The 25,947-nt window shown below is 32.9% G+C and overlaps 2 protein-coding genes across 5 annotated transcripts; both read right to left on the bottom strand.

Moving 5' to 3' along the window:
• Positions 1-1,989: 1,989 nt before the first annotated feature.
• On the bottom strand, positions 1,990-13,999 carry LOC105121971 (mRNA capping enzyme family protein). Of its 2 annotated transcripts, none has more exons than XM_011020861.1 (18): positions 13,716-13,999; positions 13,316-13,497; positions 12,095-12,233; positions 10,605-10,756; positions 10,202-10,285; positions 10,044-10,106; positions 9,359-9,490; positions 9,060-9,269; positions 7,768-7,881; positions 6,725-6,774; positions 5,679-5,841; positions 5,424-5,561; positions 4,092-4,214; positions 3,901-3,999; positions 3,560-3,649; positions 3,343-3,427; positions 2,797-2,927; positions 1,990-2,614 (listed from the first exon to the last, which is right to left on the bottom strand). In XM_011020861.1, the coding sequence occupies exons 2-18, from the start codon at positions 13,442-13,444 to the stop codon at positions 2,471-2,473; spliced, it is 2,046 nt and encodes a 681-aa protein (XP_011019163.1). In that variant the 5' UTR covers positions 13,445-13,497; positions 13,716-13,999; the 3' UTR covers positions 1,990-2,470. The 2 variants fall into 2 exon arrangements, with proteins under 2 accessions (XP_011019163.1, XP_011019162.1); XM_011020860.1 differs by having other exon boundaries at positions 13,316-13,500.
• A 6,439-nt stretch (positions 14,000-20,438) lies between these two features.
• On the bottom strand, positions 20,439-25,870 carry LOC105121973 (acetyl-coenzyme A carboxylase carboxyl transferase subunit alpha, chloroplastic-like). Of its 3 annotated transcripts, XM_011020864.1 has the most exons (12): positions 25,642-25,870; positions 25,050-25,471; positions 24,880-24,954; positions 24,127-24,234; positions 23,841-24,001; positions 23,583-23,697; positions 23,346-23,500; positions 22,629-22,680; positions 22,472-22,540; positions 22,047-22,124; positions 20,815-21,968; positions 20,439-20,451 (listed from the first exon to the last, which is right to left on the bottom strand). In XM_011020864.1, exons 2-11 carry the CDS (start codon positions 25,377-25,379, stop codon positions 20,850-20,852), a joined length of 2,262 nt encoding a protein of 753 aa, XP_011019166.1. In that variant the 5' UTR covers positions 25,380-25,471; positions 25,642-25,870; the 3' UTR covers positions 20,439-20,451; positions 20,815-20,849. The 3 variants fall into 3 exon arrangements, with proteins under 3 accessions (XP_011019166.1, XP_011019165.1, XP_011019167.1); XM_011020863.1 differs by lacking the exon at positions 20,439-20,451 and having other exon boundaries at positions 20,495-21,968; XM_011020865.1 differs by lacking the exon at positions 20,439-20,451 and having other exon boundaries at positions 20,495-21,968; positions 25,611-25,870.
• Positions 25,871-25,947: the final 77 nt, after the last annotated feature.

Here is a 25,947-nt window from a genome sequence, read left to right on the forward strand (position 1 = left end):
CATGCATGTTGTAGGAACTAAGTGCATTTATTTGGTTGTTTTGTGATCATTAATTGCTTTGTTTTGCACACTTATGGATAATGTATTTGCTTCTTTTTGGAAACCTAACCTGTTTGAAACAAATTACTTGACTCATTGTGAATAATACACATTTGTTTGTGAAAGTTTGGTGGGGTTTCATAATGCTTGCAAAGGAGAATGGCATAGCAACTCTGCTGTATAATTGGCCATAGAAATCATTTGGTTGGATTGATTATAAGAGATATTTTAGGGTTTATGGCTAGAAAAAGAGTCTTTTTTAATTTCCAGGATTCTTGCTAACAAAGAGAAAACTGTGTAATAGTTGGGAATGGATTTTTCATATCCTTAATGCTTTGTTTCTGTATGTGCTATATCTTTCCTAGTTGGAACACAAGGTAAATATGCCATGATGTTTTCTGAATGATATTGTCTTGATTTCTCTGTGTATGTCTTTATTTCTATGTGTTCTTATTCTATCTATTATTTTTATTGATGCTTAATTGTATATATTGATTCTTGAACTATAGGATACATGACATCTAAAAAAATTACCAGTGGCAATAGACTTGATGTTGGATGGCAATATGATATAGATGTTAATAAGAATTCAAAAGGAGTTCAATGCAAGTATTGTCAGAAAATTATCAGTGGACACATCATTTGGCTTGCACTCAAAAGGATGTTGAGCCATGCCAGCAAATACCAAAAGATGTAAAGAAGATGATTTTGAATGTTTTAGTGAAAAATCAAGAAGCATATGTGAAGAAAAGAAAGGCTTTTCAGTATATTAGAAAAGATGAAGATAATGATGAAGGGAATGAAATTCAATGGACATGTACGAATTTTTATTTGAATTATGTATTTTAAGGTGTTTAGACATTTGTATTGTTTATTTGACTTTTATTTTAATTGTGTTATATTATTATTTACTACTTGACTGGATCTTACAATTTAGTTAAAATATTTTATTTGTGATTTTATGATTTTTAGTAAGAATTTTTTACTTGTGATTTTACGATTTTACAATTCGAGCTTCCAATTCAAGTTTATATTGTATGTTTTATGTCGTGTTAAAAAAATATTTTTAACCTTAATTGCAACTTTACAATCATTTTGGTTTGTATATCTCTAACAAAATTAAAGGAAATTTCTTGTTTATGAAAATTTCATCACTTGAAATATTCTGGGACGAACAAAGTGGCATATAACCATAGTTGTTAAATCCATCCTGATTAGATCGAATCTAAAATTTAACCGAAGTTAGGTTTTATGTTGAAATTATTGTTATTAAATTGATCAATAACACAGTAATCCAAACTCTTTATGAATCAGCCCCCAATTGGAGTAGACAACCCTGCATACAAGACACATCTCAATTGGCCATGTGAGCGTACAACATATAGCCGAAAAAGGGTGATGATAATCCATGCGTCTTCCCATTCAAGCAATTCCTTTTTTAATCCGACTTACTTTAATCGGTTAATGTGTCAACTGAAAATAAAATATTTAAAAAAACGTTAATTTTAGCGATTTTTCTCTTAAATTTTCAATTCTAACATCATCCCTTCTTTTCACCCCTCTTCTCTAACTAGAACATGTATATGGTGGTTCGACTTCTGATTTCCTATATATCCTGCTCTCTTGTCTAACCAATCTTTTGTTTGCCCTCCCAATCACGGCGTCCAAGAAAAAGATCTCCCGAATCCTGCTCCCAACATTGATCACCTGAATGGCCCCACCAAATTTGTGGTTCGAATGAAGGCATGCAGTCGGGGATGAGAGGGAGGCAGAAAGACCGCCCATCTTCCTCACGACCCAATATGGTAGTGTCATGAGTAGCAGCTGCTCGTCATGTCTTGTTTTGGCACAGCGACATCAGCTGCCCTACCAAAAACACAAAGTGAGAGAACCATCGCCACATTCCAAAACAACCATTCAGGCTGGGAAAGAGCAAAATGAAGGGGTAAATAGCACAAGTGAGAGGACCATCGCCACATTCCAAAACATATTCACATCAAGAGAAGAGGTGAAAACCATGTCCGGGAACTTGTTTCTACTAATAAAAAATGACTACCTTTTAAAAACTTATTAATCACTACATAAAAAGAAAAAAACAGAAGAATATACACGGAGATCCTATTATCCTAATTCTCATGATCTGGGCAACTATGACAGACATAATTTGGGTCTGATGCTGAAAACTATTCTAGTGCACCAAGTGCATCTTGTAACTCACCAGCACAGCACCCACTAGGTGGTTACCAATAGAGCTACAGCTAATTACATAACATCACAGTGACCCTCTAGTCGAGAAGCTCCAGTACATACCCAACCTCAACCAAGTACAACCAGCAACGACCTAGAGCAAGCAAGCATCGAAGGTCCAGTATTGGGTTCTTCTACTTCTGCTAGCAACTTTAAGCATAGTGCCTACTCACCATTCTGTCCATCACTTGCGCCGTGCTGCATTTGCATGCTGCTGAGCTTTACTCTCAATCCTGATCCTATCAGCATACATGGGCAGGCAAATGATCTCATAAATCTCATTCAACAACACATCCTCTGTTATATTGTCATTGATGCTTCGCATCACCTATGTTGTGCATCAGAAAGAAGCTTCATTTAGTCCACTTGAGGAATTCATCAAATGCATCAGTGTGAAATTGATATGATATTAGCATATAGGTTAAAGCATGGCAAATACATGAGACATAAATAAATAAGAATTGATATATACATGCAGATATGATCTCATATAAAGGTGATAGAACAGACCTTCTTGTAGGTATTGAAATCATTTGGAGTTGATTTATCAGTCCTGATCCGCATACAGACCCACACACGTTCCTCTGAATCCCAAGAACACTCAACTATCTTCCCAGAGTATGAAGAGGGATCTGGAGCATCTGCAGGTTTTTAAGTCTTGAAATCAAGAATGAAAACAAAAAATGGAAAGCCAGTAAAAAAACCCAAGAAAAAAGAAAAAAAGAAAAAGTAGAAACAGATAGCGAGCCAGGAACATGCCCAGAGGAAGAGATACAAGAATATGTGAAAAATGGATTTCAGCTCAAAGCAATGGATACCAATACAAATTGCTTGCATTAACAAGAGATACAGCAGCTACCAATCTGAATGGCAAACTACCACTATCCAAAAACACAAGACCAAGTATATGATTAGCAACATCACAAATAGGATATCAATTGAAATCCCAATTTTTTCAGTATTAATGCAAGGGTTGCATATATTCATGATTTTTGATAGTAGAATGAAACACATGACATCAAAAGAAAGTTTGGAGGCATGAAAAATCACACCAACCTTTGAAGGAAACTCGGTGGCCTTCCATCAGTTTCTTTTTCCCTCGCTCATGCAGATAAAGCAACTGACGATCATCATCATCAACCTGCAACATGTATTGTCACATCAGGATGAAAACATTAAATGAGAATCCCAGTCAATAAGGCAAAGGGATGAAGATGGAAAAGCACCAAAACATCAAAGATAAACAGCTAGGTTGGTGGTGAGGTTGACACACCTCAAATAGAAAGTCAACCGAGTTCATTTCAGGATATTTCCACTTTAGAAGGCCTTCATGAGTGCGAGTAACATAGGGATCATCCCAACCCTGGCACATAATATCATGAGTAATCTCTTGTTCACACCAGAATAATTACACTATAAAAGCATATGACAAGTCTTTCCCTGTATGATATGTTAGAGGTGTAATGTACATAATTTTCAGGTGGTGATTGTACATGATATTTGTTAGATCATTGACCACAAGCTTCAATACTGGATAAAAATTCTAAAAATATTTTAGAACGAAAATCTCCAGTGGATGGGTTGTGCAAAAAGTACACAAGCAATCCTAATCACCTGAAAAATAAGACCGTCTGCATCATGTGAAAGCCTTGGAATAAATTCCTTTAGGACCTTGGTAACAGTAGAAAGCAGCCAGAAATCCTTTCTTCTCACCTGGTAAACAAATCAAAAAAACATCATTAGGTAATAATATAAAAGAGGAAAAGCATCATCTATTGCAAATTCAATAAATTTTCTTCTCATACCCTGAAGGGTTCCAGGTCATATCTATAATTTGGATTTCGACTCTGGTAAATATTTTGGCGTTCAGAATTTCGGGGCTCAATCACTTCTTTTTCAAGCATCTTCCATCGTTCATGAAAGGGCCGCTGCAGAAATTTTGGATCAATGAAGCTCATAATTAGTAGATCAAATGAAGAACATTAGGGGAAAAGCATTTAATTAGAATGATGGTATACAGTATACTGTGGTTTGTGTTCCTGAAACAGGCACAGCATATTCATCTAAATGTATGATTCTAATTACTCAAAATGCTCCAAAATATATAGCTGAAAATCAGTAAAACATAATTCAGAAGAGATCATTCCAAATAAAAACAGAAAAGGCCATTCAAGTATGATTTGCTCCTTTTTACTCCTGGCAAACAAAATTAATTGCTAAACATCTGCTGATCAATTAAAAAAAGTTATCAAAGGACTGGCATACAAACAGCTTTCTCCACATTCCCAGTTATTCTTCGTGTTGTTTGGTAGCTCATATTGGGGCCCACATAGTTAATGAACCTGCTTCCTATCACTGAAGAAATCTGAAAGAATCCTCAACCACATCTCTTTCACTTGTTACACTTGTAGCAAATGATTAGCATCAGCACTTGAGAGATCCGACCCAATTAGTCTAGATAGGATAAAAATAGTCTGCATTTATTTTTTTAAGCCATTCCAAACAAAATGAAGCTTATTACAAAGCTGCAACAGGGTGAAAACTATTTCCATCAGCCAGCTTTGAAGAAAAGCCTCATGTAGCCCTGCTTAGTGCTGATTTTAATGTTTAAATACACATTGAAAAATCCTCTCCCCTTCAAATCATCCCTAAATTTCAGGCAAGTAAACTTATATCCTTATACCATACTGGATCTAAAAATATCAGTGCATCCCCAAAAGTAAGCCAAAGATGGGGATGATGTTCAAGAATATACTGACAAAAGGTTGCCACAGAAAGGTATAAATAATTAAGCATTTCTGCCAATGGCACATGAATGCACTTCATGATTGCACAATATCAATCAGGGTTGTACCACCAGGGGCAGATCCGAAGTGGGGAGATTAGCCCACACTGCCCACTGCCCCCACAAATTACACCTTTTTTCATGTAGTTCACCACTAGATCAAGGATTGATTTTAGCCCTCGTTAGATGACCAAATATTGCTCCCAGCACTTGACTTAAACCACATAAATAAATAGCTCTCACAAAAAGCCTGTGATGGTGCATTGCTTTAGGGAAGAATGAAAACAAAACAATAAATCACTTTGTCTGCAGAAATAATGTTAACTTCCATAAATATCATTGTAAATCTAACCTCTATGACAGACACTTGGTTGACTGCCATCATATCATAGATAAGGTATCTTCTCTCCTGCTTCTGTGAGTCCGGCATAGTATCAATAATCATCTCCCCATCAAGTAATGTAAAGTGGTGCATCTTATCAGCTGGACCCTTAACAAAAAATGACACAAGAAGTCATGTCAAAAATCATCCGAACAAGATGCCAAATATAATGATGAGTCTTGAAGCAAGAAACCATCCTAGAAGAAGAAATGCAACGTTACATACTTCATTGGTGTATCTACAAGGAAATCTCATCTGTACCCTTCGGAATTTAAAATTCCTATCTATCAAAAAGCACCCATCCACTGTAATTAACATCATGTATCTTGTTCCATCAGCCTTCCATGTTGCATAATAATAACGCTGCCTTAACAGCTGTAAGTTGTCCCTGCATGCCACAAAATTGAAATCCCATTCTTATGAAGCGATACTGAGATGAAAATTGATTAAACAGCCCATATGCTCAGGAGCACTGTAGCTGAATTGGAATAAACTATAATGACCCATGAACAAAACCATGTCTATTAATTCCTAATTTGAAAAGCGCAAAAAAGATAAAAAAAATTTGTTGAATTCATTATCAGCCTGTTGTAAAATTCAGGCTTCACTGCATTCATGGTAAAGCGAAAAAAAAACACAAATCTCCTTGTCGCAACAACAACATAAACAGCCATTTTGAGTTAAGCACATGGAAAGGTCTACATGGCCCACTTTTGCAGTTCGAAAAGGTCACGTATCATATAGCATCAGTATCTTTAGAAATTTTTCCACCATGATAGATACATATTCAAGCCACTACAAAGTGGAAGCAAACAATATATATATATATATATATATATATGAAGTGAACCGAGTTATGATAGTTATGATGAAAGCAATAATAGATGATCGTTCATTATCTATTTCCCCTAAATATTATTCTTGCTGTAGTACATACAACTGACAGCAACCTATTCAGTTGTTGATCTTAATGCCAGGACTTCCATTGCTCAACAACATTCTAGCTTCGCTTCTTCATTACTATAAGATTTATAGCTACCATGGAAAATTATCATATTTGATGGTTTCAAGTTTTTAACCTACACCATAGGCATAGATATTAGGGCGCACGCGCACACTAAATTATAGCTTAAGAGCTAGCAATTTGAGGCACCTTTATTCCAAGTCGTAGAGATCCTACCTTAACAAACTGAAGCACCTCCACGTAATACATATACCAAAGCATAACAAACAACACAAAATAACAATGATTGAAGAAAATGCAGTTTAACCTGCTGAGAGAAACAGGGTGTGATCCTGGGAATTGTGAATTTCCTCTTCCCTGAAATTTAAGAAAAAAGTCACTACAAACTAGAGTCTGAATGAAGACATTTCAAGTTCAGGATTCTAACAATTAAAAAGCTATGAACAATATATTTTTTCACTTGTGATCTGGACACATTCCACAATCAAATTTTGAACCTTCTTTATGTGAACATAAAAAAACAATTAATGGCATTTGTACATAAAACCTAGGAAGTGCAGGATGTGAAACAAAGAAAACTAAAATAGAGTGAATCCCATTTCAGTCAGATTTTATTCAATTCAAAGATGACCAAAAGAAAATATTGATAAAGAATAAATTACATTAACTTAGAAGATCCAAAGACTTATATTTCTATGCAATAATTCTGACTAAGGAATTCACCCATTTTGACTGATTGTATCCATGTGGGATAATGCTAATTTTTTTTTATATATATAAAAAGATAAGGTTTACAAAAAATGAGATCCAGGGGAAAATGGTTTCTTTAGAAGTGGGATCAAACTAGGTATATGTAATACATGTAATCGTTATAAGTCAGCTTTCCTTTATAGATGTTTCTAAAAATGTTTTTAAAATCTGACTGAATCCAAGATACAAATGGTTGGCTTACGTTAAAGAAAGAAAGGAATGCATAAATGTAATGTTAGGATAGTTATATGTGAAGATATATCTAATCCGCACACCTATTACTGAGAATCTGGATAGGGATTCAAGTTAAAGCCCTTATGTTTCATTTGTAACTGTGAAATAAATTCAATATTGAATAAAGAAACTCAATCAAGAAAAAAGAACAAAGAGTTTGAATTTAAAGAATGGTTTGGAACAAAGAAAGAAATGGAAAAACAAAAGGTCGTATTAATTCTAGGACGACATGATCAAGACAATATATTTGTGCATACATGTAACTGGAGGAGTAAAACAACATGGGTGCCACACCAAATCTAAGATATCACAAATAAACAAGCAGCAGCATACAACAAAGCTTGAACAGAGGCAAGGAAATATTACATTTAACTTGAGTGCTTGGTAGCAAAACTGCCGCAGTGCATCCAGCTGGTCATTAGGAATTTCATCCCCCAGAACATCGTCGTTTGTCATTATGACAGCCATCTCATGATTGCCCTGAAATGACAAATCGCATGCGCAAAATCTAAATACACAGGCACTGCAATTTTCTACGGAAATTTAAGCTAAATGAGAGGCATTACTTCTGAATTCATGAAGCAAAAGAAAAGGAAAGAGACATGAATCCCCTATCAATTTATTATAGCAATAAACTACCACCACATATTTCATTTCAAAAATTATCTAGATTACATTTTACAGCTGGAAACATTTATGTTTGACTTATAAAGGAAGAATAACACCAACAGAAAACTAAAAATAATTAACAACAAAGCTTTCAACCTAAACTCAGCATCAGTTTCTAATGCCTGCAACCTCCAAACATTTTCTTGCTAGCATGTAGTATAGAGCAAGAACATCCACTTCACAACTTCCTAAATGGAATAACTGAGCTTTCTTACAAAAAAAAAAAATTGAACAAAAAAGAACTCTCTTAAAATTTTTTTATCATCCTTACTATATAGATCCAGAACATACAAAAAACCACATGGAAAAATTATGGGAAATAGTTCAATGACATGTACCATTGCCATTTCTTAACTTTAATCAGGCGATAAAGAATAACATGTACTCGCCTATCATCAGGCACCCATTATGTTATTGATGTAAAAAAAAAAAAACCATCATACTAGAACCTTCTAAATATAAAAGCACCAAATTTTAAAATGTTCACTAGATTCAAGAGTCCTTCGGGCAGGCATAAAAGCTATCCTCCCTTAAAACACATGAAGTAAAGAAAAAGATCCCCATGCAAGTTGAAACCTAAGACATGTCATTTAACTCTAAAATGCTAGTAAAACTCAAGCAAAGCAAAGAAATTCCACAGCACAAAGAAGCTTTGGAGTCAATTTCACATATTAAGATACTCAGAGTCACTATAACTAAGGCCCCCTTTTTTCCCTGACTTGTTACCAACTCCAAATGAGAGTTTGAAACTGACATGCAGTCAAGTACAATTGAGCAATTACCAACAATACATCTATCACTATGTGCATTTTTCTTTGTGGCCTAAATAATAATAGTTCTCCTAATGCTGAAGTCAATAGTTCCAAAATCAGTTCTCAGGTAGAAACAGCAACATACACACACAGCAACTCTCCACAACAACACCAGTTTATATCATGCCACCACAAAAAAATATGACAACTAGATGTTACATCAAAGAATTTGCATACATGCACGCTAGTAGCTGAACCTCCATCATCATCATCATCATCAGGCACTGCCTCACCATTGAGATCAAATTCAGAAGACCTCTTCCACTCTGGAGTTGGTGGGCAAACAACCGTTTTTGGCTTTCTTTCATGATAGAATGAGTACAAGGCATCAATATAATCTGGCTTGTATATTCCTGGAGGACGTGCTTCAGCAAAAATTTCTATTGCCTGCGCAATTAGCAAAAGAAATTTCAAAACAATGACTTGTAGAATAAAACCAACTGAGATACATGTGAAAGGAGACGTTGGAAACTTACCTGAGTGACAGACATTGGTTGTGAACGCATTAAATAATGAGCTATCATATATCCTGTACGATTATGCCCATGTGTACAATGAACAAGAATATACTTCTTTGTATGTTTCTGACGCAAGAGGAATTGCATGACCTGAAAAAATGATGTACATGCAGGCCTGTTGAGTACAATATTACACTCATTCAACATTGTGTGTTTAGGTATGAATGGTTCCTGAGATAAGGATATGCTGCCTTCACATGGATCACTAAATACCCCAGTTCACTGGGGTATTGTTGATTCTGTTTGGTTGGGAAGGGAGGGAAAGGGTGATGGTTTGACTTGGTGACAAGAAAGAATCACAATCAACCATTGCTTGCAACATATGCACACATGGACATATGAGGCATAGGCATGCAAGCGCACACATGCACATGGCATGTTCACAAGCAAACTTGCACTCACATGTGAGCTTCTTGGTTCATATATGATGCTCTATCCTGGCATTGTTTACTACAACTAGAGGTTCAAAACAGTTATAACTTAATAGCATAAAAGAGACATAAAAGCTCACAAACTACCATGAAACCAAGCTAATGGCCTGTGCAGCACACAAAATTTGGGAAAAGAACATATATGCTACAAGAAGGTCCGGGGGAGGAAAAAACATGAAAAAACCTGAGAAGGTATTGTAAAAGAAGCATACCTCATAAACAAAGGTATTTACAGCTGTATTCTCTGGTACAGCATCACGCCCCTTGCAATATATCTGGAAAATAAAAGAAAAGACATTGATAATCAGGTGAGCAGCTCTACAATAAAATTAGAGACTGAAGAAAATTAATATTGTCATTGCCGATTCACCTTGACATGCTTGATACCTTCTTTCTTCAAATCTGCTGTTGAATAGTAGCGAGTAGTATTTGTCAAATCAATCACCAGACCAAGCTGAAAAATCAGTGGATAAACTTAGAATTATTCAAGATAATATTATTTTTTCCTGCAGAGAAGAATGTATACTTAATTACTCCTTATGGTAGCAAATTACAAATATCGGCAACCTTAATTGTGCAGCAACATAACCCTGCTAAATTGTGGAACATTTCCTCTAATTTGGCTCTATAGATAGATGATACAGATGATTCAGAAAATGCCAGGTTATTGAGAAATTAATTGTGTGGTCATGACTAGTTTTCCCACTGATAGTAGAAGAGATTTACTAGGAAGCAAAGGAGGTAAAAATGACTTTGAAGTTCAAAGTACTTACTTTCCTTCCTAAAACTCTTTGTTGATGAATGACTTGTTTAAAGGAGTATCTTTTACCAGGAGGAATGCAGTCATTGTAGGCTTCACCGAGTGGAACCTTAGAAGGAACGATACAATTTATCTCCTGGCCAAATGCAGGACAGTCCAACCAGCCTGCAGTTATGGATAGCAAATTATTGAATGAAAGTAATGACACCTAAGATGAAACAAACAGTGTCCTTAAACTAAGGAAAGCATAGGAAAAACTGCAGAAACATAGACTAATCAAATGCTTAGAGATATGGTGAAGGGTTAAAAGGATAAAGGAAGAAGACCACAGCTCAGAGACCAATTCAATAATATCTTTTTATTCTCTTCCCCCCCTTCTGAGTTCTTAAGCTAACAAAGACAATATCCAATCCTCTCCTACTGCAGCTTTTCAATGAGGAATACTACCACGCCAAATACCCATCAGCAGAACCATTCACTAGTATCAACAATACAAGATGACAACTAGTTTTCTAATATTTGTGGCTAAAAATATGTTTTATTGACAAAGGGTCCTCAGCCAAGGGAATCACCAGTAATATAAGACAAAACTATGACTGACTTACAGGGAATAGCTCATAAGCATAATCATCTCCAGTACACTTAATTCATTAATTTCAGGTTTTGAGAAATCAATGTCTGTAGTAGTAATAAAAAAAAAAAAGCACAGCACAGTCCTGTCATTACCTTGGTAATGTAGGATGGGAATAGAAGGTAAGAGAGGAGATATGGAAAGAAATGCAAGTGAAACAGAGCAGCAGGAAGAAAATGTCAAGTTCTTTCAATAGTCAACAGCTAATTGTCAATCACTAAATAAGTTCCGTTTAAACATAGGATGTGCTCTTATATGGATGCCAAAACTAAACCAAATAGAAATAAGAATACCTGAAGAGGAAAATCTAAGCAACCAATACTGAATAGGAAAAAAATGAATTCTTGAATCAATACTACTGTGATAGGAAATAAAGCCAAACTCCTAAGTAAATAATATGCCTAACATCTAAGATCCTAAACAACCATGTACCTAAAGAGCAATCTTACAAATGTTGCATGTAAACCACCTTCTTGCTAAACATTTTGGACATCAAAATTGGTGAAGAGCTAATGATTAAGCTCTCCGAGACTCCCATCCTGCGGCCAATCCCAAACAATGGAGGAATAGTTGTGGTGGCCTAAAGGTACCCACAAATACCCCACTGCTTATAAATATCAAAAGAAAAATGACAATTGTTTCATAGCCCTTTTTTCATTTTCAGTAGCAAGCCAGATCCACCAGGTTACGAATTTAACCATCAAACAGTCCAACAATAGATTGATATTCAGAAATGTAGTGAGGCAGTATCATACACCTCTAATAGATAACTAATTCCATAGAACAATGGTTTCTGTAAACACCATTTAAAACCATCATAATGCAAGCCACATAAACCATTTCTGCATAGAGCAATAAGACAAGAAACTTACCAGGAGGAAGTTTGCTTTTATCATATGATTTATAGTGTTTTGATGGAAAGAATTGATCGTGCACTGGTTGCCGAGACACATTTACAGGTCTGTCATCCGAGTATTCATTTCTCAAACGCTTACGTCTTTCTTCACGTTCCTGTTCAAGATGAACATAAGATCAACAACCATGCATATAAATGGAAGACAAACAAATGCCCCAATGCCATTATATTAATCATCAAAAAAACATAAAAGGAAAAAAGAGAACCCAGATGTGGGAATGAGCAAGGGAGGGAAACAGACTGTTATCTTACACACAAGTCCACAAAATATGTTGGTACTCAAAACATTTAACCCCAATCAAATAGAGAGTGCCTACGCTTCAGTATTCAAAAACTTCAAGGCATCCCATTTCACAGCACTAAAGATATTAATGACAACATGTTAGTTGAAGGGAAGTTTTGTGTGCACTCTATAGCTACAGAATAGTCATTATTTTCCTTTGGGACTCAATGATCACAAACAAGTCTTTAATTGTTAAGTTTACTAGCTTTACACTCTTCTCTCCATCTGCCAAGCTTTAAGATTAAACAGCCATTATATCCATAATGAAGCTAAATTTCCACACCTTTGTTCCTACTGTGCTTGCATAATTGCATTTGTGTATTAACCAGGAAAAAGTGATAAATTGATTACATTATAAGATCCACATCCTCAAGTTCCTGCAACTGTTAACGACTTCCAACAACTGAAGCAGAAAAGAAATACATCCTACGGCACAAACCCATTCCCAGTATTTGCCAGAGAAAACAACAAAAATATGAATTATAACTTCATAAAATCTTAAAATGATCTCGACATTCAATCAATATACTTAATCCAGTTGCTATAATATAACAAATTGGGGCCCAATGCCAAAGTTCCATGCAGCAACGGCAACTTCAAATCCTGTTTCCTGATAAAATATAGCAGCCACAAGGTTGGAATGACAGTTCAGATTACTGAATGATTCTTTACATATAACCAAACCGCTTAGGAGTCATAAAAGGAGCCGTCATGTAAAACAAACAGATACAAACATCACAGCAAAATATTTCATTCTTCCAGAATAGCAAAGCTCTGGTAAAATCTTTCCTGATTATTATCATTCACCTAAGTAACGCCATAATTTGGAACAAAAGTCGATTCTTCTAATGCAAAGTACTGGAAACAGAAAGCAAGAATAGAATTTAGAAATACCCTGCGGGCAGTTTCGACAGCAGACTCTGACCGTTCACCAGCAGCACTGTATTCTTCTACGTACCCTTCAGAATTATCTTCGTCGCCTTCAGGTACCGGCGACACATTTAAATCCATGGTAACAACCATTCAACATTTACCAGCATGAAAAATATCAAATTCTCTTCTTATAACAGCAGCACCTACTGTTGCAAAACCAAATTAACATATTAAGTCACCAATTAAACTAAGTATCAAGTTTTGAGGTTGACCTAAAATCTAATAAAAAAAAGTACCTAACTCCTTTTGATTAATTATAATTTTTTTTCCTAAACCAAACTGATTGCACCCTAAATAATAAAATCAGAGAGTGGAAAGGATTTGTAGAACACGAGAAGTGAAGAAGAGTTCAGAACCTCACCATTATCAAGAAATAGAGGATAAATCAGGGTCTAAAGGACTAGACAGTGCAGGTTAACTAGGTGTGGTCTCCGCCGGTCAAAACCCTAGAATTATGGAGCGGGAGTTGTATGCGTACGTTTCTGCTTGAAATCCTTTTCGGGTTCGAAACCCTAGAGAGAAAGAGAGGGGTGCGATTTGTTGGCTTAGAGAGAGACAGGGCGAAGTGAAGATGTGTTTGGTTTTTTCTCTCTTTTTTTTTTTTTAATTATCAAGTCCATGTCGAGAGAGACATCACGAGAGGGGTGCGGGGGTGGGGTGACGACATTCACGAATCGGTGTTAATAAATAGAAAAATACTGGGATTATTTTATTATTCAGCCGTGCTTAAATGGAAAAACACAAAACTTATATATTAATAATTATTAATATTAATTAACAAATGAAAGGATTACCACACTCATGAAATAGTGTTTTTTATTATTTAGATTTTTTTCTTTTTAATTTTATCTTTTAACAATATATTTTTTTTATTCAATTTGTTTTACTTTCTTTAATATTATATTATTTTAAAAATAACCCTTTATAATGTTTCTTGATTTGTTTTGTATAAAGTTATTTTAATCTTATTATTTTAGTTTTTTTCTTAATTTCAATGTTTAAAAATATTAGAAATGAAGTTTCACAATTTGTTATTTGATTTTTATGAAGTTAATGTATAACTTGATTGGGTATTTTTTTTATTTTTTTGTTAGATTTTATTTTTCAACTTTATTTTTTAACATTGGATTAATTAAAAATTAGGTTTTGTAATTTTATTTATTTATTTTCTATGAAATTATTTTAATTATATAATTTGAACCGTGAGTTTGACGAGTTAACTCAAATTAAAAAACAATTTAACTTTGTTTGTACATATTTTTTGTATAATTAAATGAGATGTCTAACCTTTGACTTAAAAAACAATTTAACCTTGGCTTGGAATGGCATTTTCATCTTTGTTGCATTTTTTATTTTTTTTTGTAATATTAAGATAAGGGAGTTTTAGTAATTTAAAATATTTAAATATTAATAAATCAATATAAAAACCTAACATGTGTCATCATCCCTTATACCAGACTAGAGGTATATGAGGTGTTTTTAATGGTCACAATCTATCGATCATTGTTTCATCCAACGTGTCAGGTGATAGTGTAATTATTGGAGTGGTGAATTTGATCTGGTTCACGATGGCTTGATGATAATAAAAGTTTTTTATGCTTTTATTTTCTCTCTCTCTTATATATCTTAGTGTTCATGTTAGACCTTTAAAAATTCAATTGTGTCTTTCAATTTGTATTTATTTTAAAATTGATTGTCATTCTTTTTATCTCTATTTGTTTTTATTTTAGTGCTTCTTAAAGTTTTTTTTAATTTTAATTTCATCTCTTTGTATTTTATTTTAATTTATTTTTTTATTCAATTTGGTTCTTATTATTTGGATTGTTATTTTTTACCCTTTACATTATTGTTTTTTTATTTTGTCTTTTATAATTTTATTTTATTTTATTTGGTCCTTATTTTTTTATTGCTCTTTTTTTAACATTTTCTTCATTTATTTTATTTTTCAATTTAATTTCTAATTATTTTCTTTCAATTATTTTTTTAGCGGGATTTAGTTCTCATTGTTTTTTATTTTTTTATTTTTCTATGATTGAGAATTTAGCTTTGTTATTTTTCTGTATTTTTCTTCTACAATCATGACCCGATCAACAAGTTTCAATGTTTAACCATGTTTAAGTTTGATTTTTTGTAAATCCTTTTAATTTTTATTTTATTTTTATCACTTGACATTAACTTATTGGATCTTAAGTTTTGTATTTTTTTTTGTTTTTCTTTTTGTGAGGTTATCTCTATCTTATATCACGGGTTGCATATTATTGAAGTTAAACTAGGCTGACTTAGGGTTTTTTTTAATCATCCAATGTATTTTATTGTTTTTTATAGGATTTTTTTAGAATGACACGAGTTGCCTTAAGTTTTTTTTTTTGCAATAACTACCTCTTTTAGAAGGAATTTTTTTAATTTGATTCAATTAATTTATTTTATTCTTCAATATTAATTTGGTCTGATATTACCTTGGTTTTTCAACTCTTTGTTAAATCTTGCTATTTTAAATAGATTTTTTTTGTAATTAAATTAATTTATCTCAAACTTGTTTTATATTGGCCTTCTTAGTTAAGTTTAGGTTCGGAATTTAATAGTTTGCGGCTTTAAAACATTAACCTTAGTTTAAAAAGTTTACTTAGACTTACTTGGTTACCCCTTTTTTTATAGCTTTTTTTTTTTGTTTCATCCTTATATGTTTTCTTACTTTTTCTCACTTTCTATGAAATTTTTCATTTGTTTTGAAAAAAAAAAGTTACATGGAGCTTTCTTCAAGTCTTGTTCAATTTATTTTTTTATGAGGATTTTTCTTTTTGAATTAAATATAAGCATCAAATATCTTTCATGCTTTATTTCAATTACTTATGCTTTATTTCAATTACTTTTGAAACATGTGCTATGCTGACTTAAGCTCCAGATCCTTGAGATCATGAATCAACCTATCAGATTTAGCATTTTAAGCATCAAATGGTGTATTTTGATTGTAATTTTTTTAATTTTTTCTCAAATTTGATATTCACTCACTTTATTTTTATTTTTTGTTTTGGATTCTGTTGTGAATTTATTGGCTTAGAAATGTTTAATTTTGCCTTTCATTTCAATATGTAATGATATTTGAGATTTTCATCCTTAATATTTTGATTTTTGATTTTTAATTTTAGTCTTTTTATCAAATTTTAGTTTATTTTTAATTTTATCATTGGATCCATAATCTTGATTTTTTTTTTCAATTTCATCATATGGATTTGCTTTTTTATATATATACTTTTTTTCATTGATTTTTCTTTTTGATTTTATCTTTCATTGATTTGATTCTTGAGAATTAATTATTGTTATTTTTTTCAGTTCTCTAGTTAATTTTTTTTCTTTTTTAAAATACACCTATAGCATTTAAATATCAATTTTTTACATTTCAAGAAAATCAACCCATATTACAGTTTTGCAAAATACAGCAAACTATCTATTTGTCTACCATAAAATTTTTAAAAAATATTTGATGTATGCTATAAAACCTTTGGACGAAAAATCATAAATTGACTAATTTAATATAGAACAAAAAAAATTATAACTCTCGATTGGGTTATCAAAAAATTCTAAAATTTTATGTGAAGCCTTCTAATATAATGTCTTAGCTTTGGTTAAAATTTTATAAATTTTAGAGAAATTTATAAATTTGACAAAAAATTATAATTTAACTAGTTTTATGTTATTAGAAGTAATTTTCAATCCGGCCATTGGATTAAGCTGAAAATTTATAAAAAAAATCTTAAAATATATTAAATAAAGTCTGGTTAAAATTTTAAGATGAACGGAATTTGGTGGTACTAGCAAAAAAAATAAGGACCGTCAAATAGAGATAAAAATACTCATTAAAGGTAAAATGGTTATTTTCCATTAAAAAGAAAACAAATAAGCTCTCCTTCACTTTTATTAATTGCTGACTAAGCAGAAATAAAAATATGAAAGAAAGAACATAAAATAACGTGAGAAAAAGAGAGAAAAGTAAGGAAAAACAATAAGAAGATTGAGGGAATAACTTTATAAACTTGCAAGTTCAACTTATAAAACATTAAATCATGTGAAGAAAACAGGAATTGAGAAGGGAAATTCAGCTAACTTTGAGAGATAAGAGAAATTGGAAGAAAACCAATTGATAAGCATGAGAAGTTTGGATTTAATGTTTGATTTAGATGTTTTCTTATACTTACTTGATTAAGTTAGGAAGTAATTTCTTACCTTAGTTTCCCTTAAATCCTTGATTTTTGAACTTAGGGTTGGGAATTAGGAGGGGAAGGAAAAATGATGAAATTAAAGTGAAATAGAATAAAAGCAAGTTGAAAAAATAAGTAAATAAAGAAAAATTTGAGGGAGAAAAAGAAACATCACATTCGGCCAAATGAAGAAAAAAGTGGGAGAATAAGTTTTGATGTTAATGTTTAGAAAAAACCATTTTTAATCATAATATTTGAAAATGTAAGAAAGACTAAATGAAGAAATAGCATTTAAGTTGAGCAAAAAAAAATAAAAATAGAAAACTAACAAGTAAATTCAAATTAAAAGAGAAATAAACTAGTTAAAAGAAAATATGAAGACAAGACATCTAGATTGTGTTTGAATATAGTTCTTACATATATTTAGATAAAATAAATAATATTATGTGAGGGTATAATTAATAAAAGGATTATTTGATGGAGGAATTATGAACATATAGTAAGAAAAGAAGTAACTTGAGTTAAATATGAGGTTGTATGTAAAATAATGATGTTATATTTGAGAATGAATTTTTATTAGAACAAATTACAAATACAAATATTGCATGCTTTGTGTTTCAACACATAAGAAAAATATTGATGAACTAATGATATAATGATACTTGATTGATTTAGGAGATATGTCCAGAGATTATTATTAGACAGGAGGGGCTGGGTCATCTCGAGCAGAAGGTAGGTGATTCGTCATCATATTTTGAAATTTTTAGTTTCCCTAAATATCTATGTTGTTTATTTAATTAATGTTAAAAGAATTTAGCAAATAAATAATTTGAGTTATGATTATGTGAATTATTGATAAATTATATGAAATTATCGGGTTTATTGGTTAACAAGGAGATTAACCGCATACTGGGTAATTCAGATAAAATTAGCAGATTGTTTGGCTAATAAAAGAGGTTAGCCAGATGCTAAGTAATTCGAATAGAATTACCGAATTGATTGGTTGACAAAGGGGGTTAGTCGGATTTTTGGGTAATCAAGAAAATTACTGGGTTTATTGGTTAACAAAGAGGTTAATTGAATAAATAGTAATTCATATGAAATTACTGGATTGATTGGCTAATAAAAGAAGTTAGTCGGATGATGGGTAATTTGAATGAAATTACTGGATCTATTGATAGCCAAGGAAGGAAAACCAAATTTCTAAGTAATTATATGAAAGTGTTAGATTTATTTGGTAATTAAGATGAGTTAACTGGATTTTTAAGTTTTGAAAAGATTATGTAAATTAAGGGATTAAGTTAAATTGAAGTAGAAGTATTAAATTTCAAAGGTTAAGATAAATAATTAATACTAGATTAATATAGCGAGTAAGTTAATTAATATGGTTATTGTTAAAACGGGTACACCGCGAGGTGACGCACATCGTTAGATGTAAAAATTCTTCTATTTATGAATTATCATTTTGAAATGTAATATTCATATCTTTATTTTCAATATAAATCCTCTTGTGTTGTAAAAAAATCAAGCAAGATATATATAGTTTGTAATACACGTATTACTTTTGTGTCGTAAAAATCAAGTAGAGTGTGTAATATGTAGTGGATGTATTATATATATGTATAGTTGTTAGTATGATCAAATCATTTTCAAAATGATAAGATAAGATTTTAATATAAATATAATATGACTTTTAATCTTAATGTTGTATTTATATATTTTAAAGGTATATATGTAGTTAGTTAGCATTTATTATTTTTAGTGATGAATTTATTTATCTTTTGAATTGTTTTAGTAGTACTTTTATGTTGATTTACTAATTGATATTATGAGAATTGAATATATTGATAAGTATACATATTGAGTTGTTATTTGATGAATGAAATATGATTTAAGATGATTGGATCAAGGGGAAAGTCATAATGATATATAATAAAAGTATTGTTGATATAAATATAATATGACTTTTAATCTTAATGTTGTATTTATATAGTTTAAAAACATATATGTAGTTAGTTAGCATTTATTATTTTTAGTGATGAATTTGTTTATCTTTTGAATTGTTTTAGCAGTAATTTTTTAATGTTGTATTTATATAGTTTAACAGCATATATGTAGTTAGCTAGCATTTATTATTTTTAGTGATGAATTTGTTTATCTTTTGAATTGTTTTAGCAGTAATTTTTTAATGTTGTATTTATATAGTTTAAAAGCATATATGTAGTTAGCTAGCATTTATTATTTTTAGTGATGAATTTGTTTATCTTTTGAATTGTTTTAGTAGTATTTTTATGTTGATTTACTAATTGATATTATGAGACTTGAATATATTGATAAGTATAAATATTGAGTTATTATTTAACGAATAAAATATAATTTAAGATAATTGGATCAAGGGGAAAGTCATAATGATATATAATAAAAGTAATGATATATAATAAAAGTATTGTTGATAACTTGATAAAAAAAATGAAGGAAATTCTACCCAAATTTCAAAAAACAAATCTTATAATTTAAGATATATTATTCAATATTTGATATTTATAAAAAAATATTTGAAAATTATGATATTATAATTTAAGGGTGTTATATACACATTAATAAAATCAAGCCCATTTGCACATGTCCATCAAAATCAAGCCCATTTGCACATGTCCATCGAGTTAGGCATGCAACTGACCTGCTGGCCAACAACACTTGTGAGTTTTTTGTTTTTATTTGTATTTTTTTAAAAGAAAAATTAGCTTTGATTTAATTAAATAAAGTAAATACAATTGTTTTTTCGGAAATTATTCCATTAAAACAGTATTTTTTTAAAAAAAAAAATTGGTTTATTTTTAAATAAAATTATAATTATTATTTTTTGTTGAATTAGCAAGCATTGCATATACAGCTGCATACCTAGAAGGAAAGAGTCGTGAAATGAATGCAATAATTCAACTTGTTTATGCAAATTAAATATATTCCCTTCAGTGCCAGAAATACATCGCCGTCTATTTATTTACTACATGAACTCTTTGAAATAAATTGAACTCTACAATGCCATAGCAAAGGAAAGGCATGCTGAATTATGCAAATTGAACCGAGTCCACTTCGAGAAAAACCACTTGTGTTCTTCATCAAAGTAAGGACAAATACATGCTGGATTAAGAAACTAACACCCTTGGCCTAGAGGATGTACTCTTGAACAAAACTTGAAAGAGAAAGCTATATGTATACTTTATCCATCAGAGAACAAGGAGACGTAAGAATCAAAAAACTCACTCTTAAGTGAAGCTGCGATTTGCACCCAAATTAATTTATACCCTGGATTCATCATACTTGGAACTTGCTTCCTTTAGATCATCATTTTTCAAACTCCCATTTAATCCTCCATCACATTCTAGCGCTTTGATCTCTGCCTGCAGCTCTTTGTGCTTCTCCTTTATTTCTGAGGAGCTAATGGCAGCTGAAAGCTTCCGCTTTATTTGTTGTTCTAAAGCCTCAATTTTATTTTTTAATGCAGCATCGGGTGTTTTCCCTGCCTTGGCCACTTCCAACTTCAGTAACTTGATAGTGTTCTTAAGATCCGATGACTTCATTAGATTTTCAATTTTCTTGTTAGTTTCCTCCTCTAATCTTTCTACCTTAGCCTTCAAGTCTTGGTCAATAAGTTCCTTAGCCCTTACAATTTCAACATTCAAATCCATGGACTTTAGGACACTCGCCAATTCCAACTCTATCTCTTTTTTCACCTTTGATATGCTCTCCTTTGTACCATCATCTAAATCTGCAGCACTGGAAGCCCCTGACTTCTGAACTTCTGCCTTTAAAGCTTGCAACTTCTCCTTCATTTCAGGCTGATCCATAACCTCTTTGAGTTTCTTATTGATATCCAGTTTCAGTTCCTCACCCTTGCCGTTCTTCTCCAAGTTGCTTTTGGCTACAGAAAACTCCTTCAACATGTCAAGCTTATACTTCAGGCTGGTATAATTAGGAGCAGTTGGCAGGCCCTTGTTGAATTCATCACTGAGTTTTTCAATCCTGTCCATTAGAACTGGATGCAGGAGTTGGTCCTGTGAATTTGCTTTTAAACATTCTTCCCGCAAATTCAAAAACCTGTCCTTTAAGCCCATCGCTTCAACAGCTGCAGAATATTCAAGATCAATCTCCTTCTTTAGTTTCTCTATCATGTCATTTAAAGCCAACTCCGTGGGCTTGCTAGATGACTCCTTGGCCTTTGAAATTTGCTGTTTCAGTTTTTCAACCTCATACTCCAATTCTATAACTGGAGTCTTTCCTGCAACGGGTTCTTCTTTCTTCTTCATGTTGACTTTTCTTATAGGATCAACTGGGACCCCTTCTTGAAACCCACCTATTTTTCGGAACTTAAGCATGCGATGTTTTAGTAGTGCTTCTGTGTCCATTTTGTTGAGCTCCTGTTAAAATCCAAGATTAATTTTAGGATACGATATTTAAAATTTGATTCTTAAAGAAGCATTGCGAGTGGCACTCACATCCATAGCTTCATTAATTGCATTCTTTATCTGTTGTGAGGTCCATGATGGATCTGCATGTGCTCCTCCCAATGGCTCCTGTTATATATATATATATTTTTAAAGAATTCTTCAAGATGTCACAGAAACTAGCATAAAGATCCAAAAGCTGAAAATAACATAAGTGAAGCAGCTGTTATCTGTAAAGGTAACAATATCTAGAGAGGCAGTCCAATATTGTTCTACAAGTAGCATCCCAGTATCATGAGTTTGAACTAAAGTTCAATAAGAATGTCTCTATAAGTACATGCATAGCTTCCTGGATTCAGCCACCCACCCCCTCCCATCCCGCAGCATACTTTATCATTTGTAAAACATGCATTTCATCATGGATTAATATCTTATAACAGCTTTATAAAAGAAAATCTTAAAAAGAATATAATTACAGGTATGATTCCATCTGCAACTTGCAGCTTGCACAACTCGGAACCAGTGATTTTAAGCTTCTCAGCCGCCTGCAGGAAAAGAGGGGGGGGGGGGGTATTATAATCAATTAGAAGTTCAAAAACAGACAAAGTCCAACAGTCAGAAGACTGTATAAACCTTTGGAGCAGCTTTGGCAGTCTTCCATAAAATTGCTGCACATGCTTCAGGACTGTAACACAAAAAAAGTTCAAAAATATTAAGAAATATAATATTGTTCAGCACATTGGTGTGAAAAATAAAAAAATAATTTGGAGCATAAAACAACATATCCTTTTATAAATGAGAGAATGTGGAGAACAGTTGATGCCTTGCAAAGTTGGAGCCTCAAAATAAAATAAAGTTGTTAATCATCACACTTCCTTGCCTAGGCCAGAAATATAACCTTGCTTAACCATACAACCTCTAATCTAAGTCAACAGGAGAATCATGACAAGAAGTGAGAACTGCCTTAAAATAGACAGTCATCTCGCTAGTGACTGTATGTGCACAATGCCACAAATAACAAATTGTTATATCCTCCAAATTGACTATTCACTATAAGCAACAGAGAAAAAAACCACCAAACCTCAGCACCATCAGAAAATGAAAGAAAAACTTAAGGGTAATTTTGCCACCATATTCTCTACTAACAGTGAAAGCCAAAGGGAGTTTGCCAAACATATTTTCCTAAATCCTTTTCTTCTGTACACGTTATAGGGTACAGGGTGATAATTTCTACAGCTGATTACACGAGCCCCCAGTTTTCAACAAGACAAGACAAGCAAATGCCCAACAGTAAATTTGCACAAACATTAGGAGTTTGGAATAAATGGTGCGAAACAAAACTAGAATTACCTTGCCACATAGAAAACTGCATTTTCAAGCATTAACAATTTATTGGCACATCCAATCGCCAGAGCACCACCAGAGCCACCTTCCCCAATAACAATAGAAACAATTGGAACCTTGAGGCCAAACATGGTCCTCAAATTATGAGCAATGGCTTCACCCTGTGCATATAAACAGCAGACAAATTAGCTAAATCTATTAAAAAAAAGCCTTGAAAAATTTGCTGCATGATTATCCACATACTTGGCCTAGTTCCTCAGATTTAAGGTCTGCAAATGCTCCGGGTGTATCAATTAAAGTAACTATAGGGAAGCCATGGTGATCTGCATAATACATCATGCGTAAAGCCTTCCTATAGCTGTTAAAAAGCAGACATTTATCAGTCCATGACAGATACTAAATATTTAACTCTCCAAGTGGATTGCATAATGTGTGGGATAGAAATCATAAACTCACTTAGAAGTATTAAAGATACATGCATGCATGTGTAATTGAACATACCCATGAGGAGTAGGCATCCCAAAGTTACGCATAATGTTCTCTTTTGTGTTTCTTCCCTTTTGGTGACCCATGAACATGTATCTTCTACCATCTATTGTTCCTATTCCAGTAACAATAGCAGGATCATCATAGCCTGCTCGATCTCCATGAAGCTCTACAAACTGGACATTTAAGCATGCACAGATATTCACTAAGATAGTTCTATAGTATCAACACAAAATACCAGAATTAAGAACAAGTGCAATTAGGAAAATCTAAAAGTTAAATGAGCTCGTGGGTAGCAAACCTTTTCAGTTATGCTAAATATGTGATCAAGGAATGTTGGCCTGTTCGGATGGCGTGCAATATTCACACGTTGTATAGGAGTCAAATGTGTGTATAAATCCTTAAGAGCCTGAAATCAATAGTTGAAAATCATGAAAATACTCAAAGCAACAGAATCCATTACCAATTTATCCCAGGCCTCAAACCTTAAGACTCTGACAGCATTAAGCAGAATGAATTGTGGTTTTTTTTTCCTGCTTTGAAAAGAGGTTCTGCAAATGGCAGAAATGCATTAGATATGTGCATCCCTATCATTAATTTCCGTCCCTTCTCCTAATCATAAATTCTTATCATTCCGGGGGAAAGCATCACAAACTGTCAAGTCTCACCATAATGCACAGAGAACAATAGACTAGCTCATCCAAATGAATTTTGATAGCTTATCACTTTCAGTTTCAGTTCAGATTTCCCAAATCCACAACTCTCGCAACCTTATCCACTTAGAAAATGGCAGAAGCACGGAAACAGAAATTTAGACAAACAAAAAAGGGCGTGTCAAGACCACAATGATGAAATCCAAAACTATTAGAAACCATCAACACTCATTCTGGCTGTGATCACATCATGTTTAAAATGATACCATGATCAGATTAATGATATTACGCTTGCTCTCAATCCAACGATTTTCATAATCACTGTACCGCAACATAACAAATACGGCATAAGAAAATTTCATATTATCAGTAACGAAATCAACTAATCAGCCTTCGCAAACCTGTTGATATTTATTCTCTAACGAGGCAATCTGATCGCTGAAGTCCAAACCAGTTTCATTCGCCATCTTCCGCACCTACAACAAACAAAAATGCACCAACATTTAAACCAACCAGTAACAAACTAGCAACTTGAAAACTCAAACTAGGACAAAAGCTTAGAGTGAATTACATCAATGATCTTCTTTTCCAGAGCAACAAGTGGTTTCTCGAACTCCAATGTAACTGGTTTAGGCTTCTCTTTAAGAGGCTTAAAATGCGAAAGATGAGTTAAAACCCCGCCTTTCACATTCGGATCCGGATCCTCAGGCCATGGATATTCATGCTTCTTAACTTTTCTAACCTTCGCAACCACCGATAAATCCCTGGTTTTCACACTGAATCGCGCTTTTCCTAGGGTTCTCAGTGGAATACCATTAGCACCACCACTCTTCGAGCTTCGAAGAAGATCAGAAGCTGTCGTTCCAGTAAATGCAACTGCTGAATTCGATATAGAAGCCATGACAAAAATCTCCGGAGCTGTCAGCCCCTCAAAAAAATCTCAATCTAGATCTTCAGATTTCCAAATTTAGACTCGTGTAAACTCAATTTAATCTGTGAAAACAGAAAAGAAATAACATATTAGTCCATCTTTTTTTTTTTCCAGAAGACGTGGAAGTAGTAGTTTTGAATAAAAACAAATTGCTAAAAGTTTCCACAACTTTATACACAAAATGGACTCAAAATACATTACTCGGAGGAGAGAAAAGGACAGGTCTGGTTACCCATGAGATCTCTCTAGAGAAGAGAGGAAGGGAGGGGGGTTCTAAAGAGAAAGAGAGGGTTGTTTGGCCAACAACTAAAGAAATGAGAGGGGAGATTAGTATTTATTTAAAGCAGCGGAAAACGAGGGAAACATCGTAGAGATCGTCAATGAGTTAGAGAAGAGAGGAGAAGGCCTTTATTTGTGTGGTTTGGTTTGTTTTCCGTTCGATACTTTTTATGTTAAGAGGGGGACACGTACTCGAGTTAATTCTAAACTCAGTCCCTGTGTTTTTTAAAAACTCATTGATTAATAATTACATTATCAA

The sequence above is a fragment of the Populus euphratica genome, unplaced genomic scaffold (genome assembly GCF_000495115.2).
Source record: "Populus euphratica unplaced genomic scaffold, PopEup_1.0 scaffold46.1, whole genome shotgun sequence".
NCBI lineage: Eukaryota > Viridiplantae > Streptophyta > Magnoliopsida > Malpighiales > Salicaceae > Populus > Populus euphratica.

Coding starts and splice junctions, on each gene's coding strand:
- LOC105121971 (XM_011020861.1), bottom strand. CDS start 13,444: ATGGTTGTTACCATGGATTTAAATGTGTCGCCGGTACCTGAAGGCGAC. Junction 6,775..7,767: donor ACCAAGCACTCAAGTTAAAT/GTAATATTTCCT, acceptor CTTAAATTTCAG/GGAAGAGGAAATTCACAATT. Junction 3,428..3,559: donor CGGTTGACTTTCTATTTGAG/GTGTGTCAACCT, acceptor TACATGTTGCAG/GTTGATGATGATGATCGTCA.
- LOC105121973 (XM_011020864.1), bottom strand. CDS start 25,379: ATGGCTTCTATATCGAATTCAGCAGTTGCATTTACTGGAACGACAGCT. Junction 23,501..23,582: donor AATCTGAGGAACTAGGCCAA/GTATGTGGATAA, acceptor TTATATGCACAG/GGTGAAGCCATTGCTCATAA. Junction 22,541..22,628: donor CTGCCAAAGCTGCTCCAAAG/GTTTATACAGTC, acceptor CTTTTCCTGCAG/GCGGCTGAGAAGCTTAAAAT.